The sequence below is a fragment of the Frankliniella occidentalis genome, unplaced genomic scaffold (genome assembly GCF_000697945.3).
Source record: "Frankliniella occidentalis isolate FOCC.00 unplaced genomic scaffold, Focc_3.1 Scaffold105, whole genome shotgun sequence".
NCBI classification, from domain to species: domain Eukaryota; kingdom Metazoa; phylum Arthropoda; class Insecta; order Thysanoptera; family Thripidae; genus Frankliniella; species Frankliniella occidentalis.
The window spans coordinates 447,099-454,467 of NW_026267234.1; the positions used below are offsets into that span (position 1 = coordinate 447,099).

Here is a 7,369-nt window from a genome sequence, read left to right on the forward strand (position 1 = left end):
GTATTTATTTTTGAGCCACTTTTGTGAGAGAAACTCTCTCTAGCGCCTAAACGGTGAGGCATGGTGACAAACGGACGAAATTTTAGCCCAGAGCCCTCTTTCAGAAGTTTCCCCTTAGGAGACTCAAAAAAAATTATTTCTTTCCCACTTCTTGGACCAACCTCTACTTCTTTGTTACCCTCTCAGACCCACTCAGGGGTGGTTGCCAGGATTTGCACCAAGCCTTTACGTTGTCCAGAAGTAACAATAATACCCTGAAAATTTTAGACCTCAAGCTCGCGTCCTTCTTGGGAAACGGACAGACGGACGGACAGATACAGGGGCGATGGCATAAGCCCGCTTATATAGCTTTTAAGCAAAAGAGCGGGCTAAAAACGCGCATGGACTGATGTGAAATGTTTTGGATTGACCAGACAAGATAAGCTCGTGGCTGGCGCCATCCACTATAATTCCGTAGAGAATAGGGGTTGCGAAGGGGTGGGGTGGGAGGTAGGGGTGCTGTTTAACGACGGCAGAACCGTTTAGCTGTTCTCTAAGAAGCACACAATCGGCAGTCGATAGATGCCTCTAGCTGATTTCTCCAGCCCGAGGTAGGAGAGCGCCAGTCCGTCGCAGTTCTTGGTGATAACCGCGGCCATGCAGGTGCTCGGCCTCATCGGCCTCCTCAGCACCGCGTCATGCGGTCTCGCACCCACTGTAGATTTAGCGCGTCGAGACGGATCAAATTGCATCGCCAGCTACTTGTCTCAGCTTTTGACGAATTCCAGCGCGGGCATTGTCATCATGGGCGATGATACCTACATCGCCCCCATCCTCAAACAACTTCCACCCGGGACACCAACATCACTGCTATTTGATCCCGGCCTAGTGGATGACCGGCTGGAATACCAGTTCCGAACGCAGGACGATATTTTTCTGATCGCAAGAGAGGTAAGCGCCGACGTTCTGAAATTTGAATTTGAACCTCGCGTGCCGATCAGGGCCCGGGTGCTGATATGGACACATGCCCTGTCTCCCGAAGTCGATCTTACACTAGCTAGAGACAAACATCTCTGGTACTGTCCACCACAGCAGGTAGCACTGGCTGTGAGTACTTTTACCGGGGGCACTGTACTGTACCATTTCCAAGCCGATGCGCTTTGCGATTTCAATAGCAGTTTCGTCAAGGCAAAGGAGATAAACCGATGTACGTCTAATGACCAGCATTGGCAAAATAATAATACCGTACTGAGGAAAGCTTGCGTGGACTGGAAAACATCCGATAAGAACTCTTCAATCCAGATTCTGGCTTTAAGGCCCGACGATGAAACATGGAACAACTTCGAAACTTGGGTCATGCTGATAAAACGCTTAATACGGCGCCCCGTTGCCGTGCGTCAGATACTTGTAATCGATGACGAATTTGCGCGTATTTATCATAGCGCAAATTATTGTAGGCTGGCTACAGTTGTCTCTTCTGACATCACCCACGGCGATGTCGTCATGTACGGACTCATGGTTCTGGTGCCGTCTGGCCTCGGCCCTCAGCCCGGCCTTCTGAGGGCGGTGACCAACGAGTTCTCCATCGAGTTGTGGATCGCGACGGTCCTGAGCGTCCTTTGCGTGGCGGCCGCCATGGCGGTGGCCATGGCTGCGGCCGAGTCCGTCGCACAGCACCGCTGGCTCGTGTCCCTAGAGGATGCCTTCTTGGAGGCCCTAGCCCCTCTACTGTCTCAGCCTGTCGGAAGGGCCACGCACCGACCGCTGTCCACTGTCTGGCTGCTCATGTGCGTTGTGCTTGCTGCCGCCTATCAGGGTTTGCTCCTAAAGCAGTTAACCGCTCGAATGCCCGAGATAGCCAATTTGCAGCAACTGGGTGACAGTGGGTTATCGGTCATCGTGCAGGATGAGCTTTTTCAGCATGCAGATCAAGTTCTAACTGACAAGTTAATGAACCGTGCAAAATTCGAGAATATATATCGTTTTGAGTGGTTACTTCAAGAGCTGGCTACCAAGAGGAATTCGGCGATGATATTTTACTGCGATTTTTACACTGCCCCTAAAGTTTCCAGATGGTTAGCCCTTCAGCGAAAAACGGGGCCAAAACGGATACACATGTTCCGGCTACCAGGTGGGCGTGGAAGGATGAGTAGAAGTTACCCTAAGGGCTCTCCTCTCCAGGAATCTGGCAGCTTTGCCACGCAGCTAATGTCTGCATCTGGGTTACTACAGTACCACACATTGGACAGAATGCAATCTGACTGCGGCACCGCAAGCACACTTCGGCCGCTTTGTCTAAGAGAGATACAGCCTGCATTCTTGTTGTTAACTTTTGGCTATGGTATAAGCGGACTAGTATTTATCTCCGAAATTTGGCACTACAAAGTGTTTGTACTCCGAGTGTAGCCAGAAGCCTTTTGTGTATTCACTTCAGAATGTCAATGATTGTTCCCGTTCATGTTTCTCAGAACAAATAATTTATGCACTGTTCATTGATCGATTCCTGCAAAGCAATGCTTTGCAGAACTTCCTTTGTAACTACGAAGCACTTCACAATTACAAAGCAATGCTCAGCAGTTGCGAAGCAATGCCAGCAACGCTATTTATGCTGCAAAGCATCGCTTCGTAATTGAAAAGTAAATGCTTTATAGTTACAAATGAGGATCAAAATACTTCGCAGTTCTGCAAAATGATTTTCAGGAATTTGAAAGTGTTCCTATTGGTGAACCTATATCTGTTTTTCAAGATGCTCATGCTATTCAATTCAAGACAACTAATCTCTTGGTTGTAAAATAAATACGTTGGAATATTGAATCAAAAATCCACCCGTATAGAGTAATCAGCTCAAATGTCATGAGTAGTTTCTTTAAATACACAGAACAAGTATCAAGTAGTAGTAGTGGTAGTATAGTGTATATAAGATGTAGGGGTGTTCTTGATTTCAAAAAATGTGTGTTCGTTTTTAAAAGGTGACAACGATACAAATGCAGTGTCAGTGAGTGTGTTTGATTTCTTTTGCTTTGCTATACTGGCTTCTTTAAAAACGTTGTCTTTATGCTGTTTTTCCACGTGGTTTTGCCTTTTTCTACAGTGTAGAACGGCTCGACAATCCAGGGGAACTGAACCATTTATGGACTATCATCGATGACTATTCGTGCTAATTAAAAAGACCCGAGGGACTGGCAATGCAAATTTCCGTCGTTGCACGCTCATGCGATACTGTTCTAAAGGGGGAAATAAACTGTCTTTTTCAAGTTCAGAGACAAAACGCTCCTTGAACGACGGCAGCAGCCATGCTCCTACTCCAGTCGCCATCCTGCTATTACCGGAGGCCGTTCGATCCGCGAAACCGACCGCAGGAAATACTGCTCACATTTTTTACGGCCGTGACGTATTTTTACAACTCCGCGGCCGGTCCGGTACGACAGCGGATACTCCCATTGCCAACGCCTCTGCTGCTCTGATATAACCCCGCGCAAAATAAAAACAACGCCGAGAAAAAGACCCTCGCAAAAAGGAGTGCGCCCCGCATCTGAAAAGGAACGCATTCAAGCAGCAGGGTAATGGTATTTCCGGGCACAGAATGCTCAGGCAGGCGCGGCGCTGTCCAGCCCAAGATGGCCGCGGGCGATCAGCGCGCGAGAATTGAATGTGATGTGTCCTTGGCGCCACCTTATCACAAGCAAGCCCCTCCTACTCCTGCTCTAATTACTGGCCATTTGTCAGTCGACTCGCCGCATCGAACCGCACACGGCGGCGCGCCGCAGCCGAGCGGCAATCACTGCCGAGCAAAAGAAGAGTATTTTTGGCGGTGGTGCGCCTCATTTGAAAGGGTCGCGGTGCGACCGCAAAGGTATAACTCACCTGTAAAAACGCGACAAAAAGATGCGTCGACCGGCTCACCGCAGCAGCAGCCGTCCGACGTCCCAGCCATTGGGGAACAGGGGAGGGAGATGGGTGGGGAGAGAGGGGTGAGGGGAGACTGTGCCGCGACTCGTGTCGCGAGTGGAAGGGAGAACGTCTAAACACACTGACGTCGACCCCGTGCAACTACCTTGACTGATAAATACCAACAACATTAATTCTACGTGTGAGTCGTTGGAAAAACTTTTAAAGGAAAACCTCAGCAACACTGGTCCGCAGTCGGGGCGCGCACGCTGGGTGGCGTGCTTCCAGCACAGGGTCGGCGACCGCGCCTTCTCAACGAGGCACCTGCGGGCAGGTAGGCACAGAGGCAGGCCACCGCGAGCGCGGGGAGCATGGCGACGACCAGCGCTGCGGGGGACGGCCGCGCCGCGGGCGGCACGACCACCACCAGCATGGCACGCACCGCTATTTGCACACAGGTGAGTGGACTTGCGCCCCAAATACGCGCGCGCGCAACATCGCTTTGCAACCGACGACGAATCAGATTCGTTTTTTTTTTTGTTTCTTTGGGTTTGCCTCTGCAGCAGCCTTGTGACCGAGGACGCTTCGCGGCGCGAACTGCCGGTGACACGACGCCTCCCGCCGACCGTGTCACCCAGAGAGGTATTCGGCTGCTGAGCCTACATATTCATGCGGCCTTGACATGTCACGGGCTCGGAGGGGCAGGGCGGGGCGCGCCTGCACCGCGTGCACTGTTCATGTACCAGGCACGGCGGCACGGCGCCCTCCATCCAAATATACCGCTCATCTCTGTAGTCCTTCGTCTCTGCCTTAATCCGAAAGTCGTCAAAAAGCGTTCGCGATCGCGTTAGCGGCTGCGCGCCTCAAGATAGGCAACCGCATGCTCACGAGCGCGGCGGGTTGCCTATCTCGACATTCGCAGGCGCTCCTTTTCCCGCCGCGGAAAGCCCCGAAGCGAGTCGCGTCAGCGCCTGCTTTTAGTACGTCGTTCGAGCGCTCGGCCGGGCCCTTCCCACGTGTAGCCCGCATACAAAAGGCTCCCGTGGCGGAGGTCGGCCCTCTGCAAATAATGACTGATTATCCGTCGCATAATGAGCTTATTGGCGGGGACTTCCACCAACATACCTAACGTACCGTAAATGTGCGTATGGTTTAGCAGACTCCACGCTGCTACTCCACCCACAGCATGACGGATACTGTCGTGTCGTTAGTTTGATTATTATTATCTTTATTACAGAACGCAATGGCCGCGGCTCATCGGCCGCCTGTCCCTGCGGCGCTGATATAAAGGCCGCAAACGAAGAGTGACAAATGTTGATTGCAATCACCACCGCTGCGGCCAGCCGAGGCGGGCGGGCAGCAGGCAGTGAGGGCGGGCAGGCGAGCTGGCGGGCAGGCGGGCGGCCGCGCGCTCGCCGAGGTGTCGGTGGCTTCCTGCTGACCGGCCGTGGGAACACGTAAGGCACGGGGCTGGAGGCACGGCGCGGAGCGGCGCGGCGGCCTTGGGAGGCTGCAGGCGGGGATCAGGTGTGCGCGGCTGGACCGGGATATCTCACTGTAACACGCACTGCGAGTATGTCCCGTAGCTCTGACCAAGTCTCAATTATTGGACTGTCATATTTTGCTAAACCCTTAACACGTTCAGTGCGGCACGACCACAATGTGGCCACACTTTGCTGTTTTTTTATTCCGAAGGACGCAATGAACGTCGTAAAATACCAGGGCGGAAGAATGTTCACTTAAAGTACATCGCAGTAGTGCATTTTTATTTAACATTGTAGTCTAGTTTAGGTGAACAATTTCATCTAGTCAAACTTCACTCATTGTTTTGGAAAAGTCTACCTCTGAAGTCAACATTTAGTTCACAAATAGTAAAGAACTTGTATCCTTTATTTGTACGAATTTAAACAATCGTATTTTTTGCACACATTTCTGCGTTGATTTGAACATTTTTGTGCCTTCATTTGTAGAAAATCATGCACTTTGGCGTAGAAATTCGTACGAAACGAAACGTAGGTTTAACTGAGTGCGAACGTTTGCACAAAAACATACAAATACATGTAGTGTGTACACTTAAACGCCCCCCCACTAAAAAAAAAAACTTTTGTCACTTAATCTGCTTATTTTCTCTTACGCAAAGAATCTTTTCCTCTCTCCCCCCATCCCTTTTGCTGAAGTTCGTTGATTTCTGACTCGGCTATTGTAAAGAGTACTTGAGATAAACAGAAAACGATAACTTTGATGCAAGTAATTAAGTCCAAACTGTACTGTAATGTTTCCAGTTGAAATAAACACAAAGTGCGTCAAAAGTAGAAATTGTCATGTACTATGAAGAAGACAGTGCTATCAACTCGTTAAAGAACTCATAGATAACATTTTGTTAGCCCGTATGTACAGAATATTTTCACCTAAACGTGTCACATTCGTTTGAATATTGTGTCACGTTCATTTAAACGTGACTTCAGGTGAATTGACGCTCCAATGGCGCCAGGCTAGGCCGATTCACGTTTAAACGAATATGACACAAAATTCAAACGAACGTGACACGATCCACATTGAAACGATTGTAACGTCACATTCGTTGAATAACAGTGTTAACGGAAACTTCTTTCCAACTTTGTCTTTTCCGTGTACTAACGAGTTAAAGTCATTCTTCATATTTTCGAAGTGTACTTCTAAAGTATACTTTGGAATTGTGTACTTCAAAGTATACTTTAAGAAGAGATTCTTCTGTTATATTAACGTTTGAATTTTTCACTCAGACAAATCAGCAAACTAATAAATACAAAACCTTAATATCGACTTCTAAATTATTTTAGAAAATCCAGTTTTGTAAATGCGTAACAAAGTATTTTGCAGTGGATTCTCCAGCAGTACTGCCCACGTCGCAGAGGTTGCGAGCGAAACGCGCGCCCCAAGGGCAGAAAGAAAGGCAAATCAGACTGCACCCTTTAACTTGCTAATGGCTTTCCCTCGCGCGGGCGCGCGCACACACACACACCAACACACACACGGTGCAGCAGCGGAGACACTTGTGTCAAGAGCGGGGACCTCGAAGCGCACTCCCAGTACTGTAAATAAAAAATACCGTCGTCGAGGACAAAATATAATGCTTCGATTTCCTACTGTTCAGGCTAGTACCTCTAGTTTTGCTTTGATTACTAATGTGCATTCTTCGCGGATCATTTTGCACGAATTGAATATTTAGAAAGAAATATCTCTAGAGGAATTGTTGGATGAATCCGGTCAGTGGGTAGCCGACGGTCCCCCCACAGTTCAGCAGTGCGTTCCAGTGGGGCGCGAGTGCGCGTTCTATTTACTCTCGCAGCCACCCACGCGCCTCGCCCGACCCCACACGGAGAGAAAAAGCGCAGCCAAATATCTGATCCCATTCCAGGAGTGCGCGGCCGGGGCTGGCAGCGCCATGCAGCGTTACAAAATAGTAGAAATGGACAGAAAATGGAGGAAAAGAGGGGCGAGACAGAAAGTGACGGGAGAAGGG

General features: G+C 49.6%; 1 protein-coding gene across 5 annotated transcripts in view; it reads right to left on the reverse strand.

Annotated features, from left to right (window-relative positions):
- LOC127749890 (uncharacterized) overlaps positions 1-7,369 on the reverse strand; it is a 65,234-nt gene that overhangs the window by 22,350 nt on the left and 35,515 nt on the right. The window contains exon 1 of one of the 5 annotated variants that reach the window (XM_052269858.1): positions 3,844-4,454. The exons of the other annotated variants lie outside the window; for them this stretch is intronic. Within the exon in view, the coding sequence (XP_052125818.1) occupies positions 3,844-3,913 (70 nt within the window). The 5' untranslated portion in view covers positions 3,914-4,454. Of the gene's footprint in view, positions 1-3,843; positions 4,455-7,369 lie in introns of those variants that run through there. 5 annotated transcript variants of the gene reach the window in all.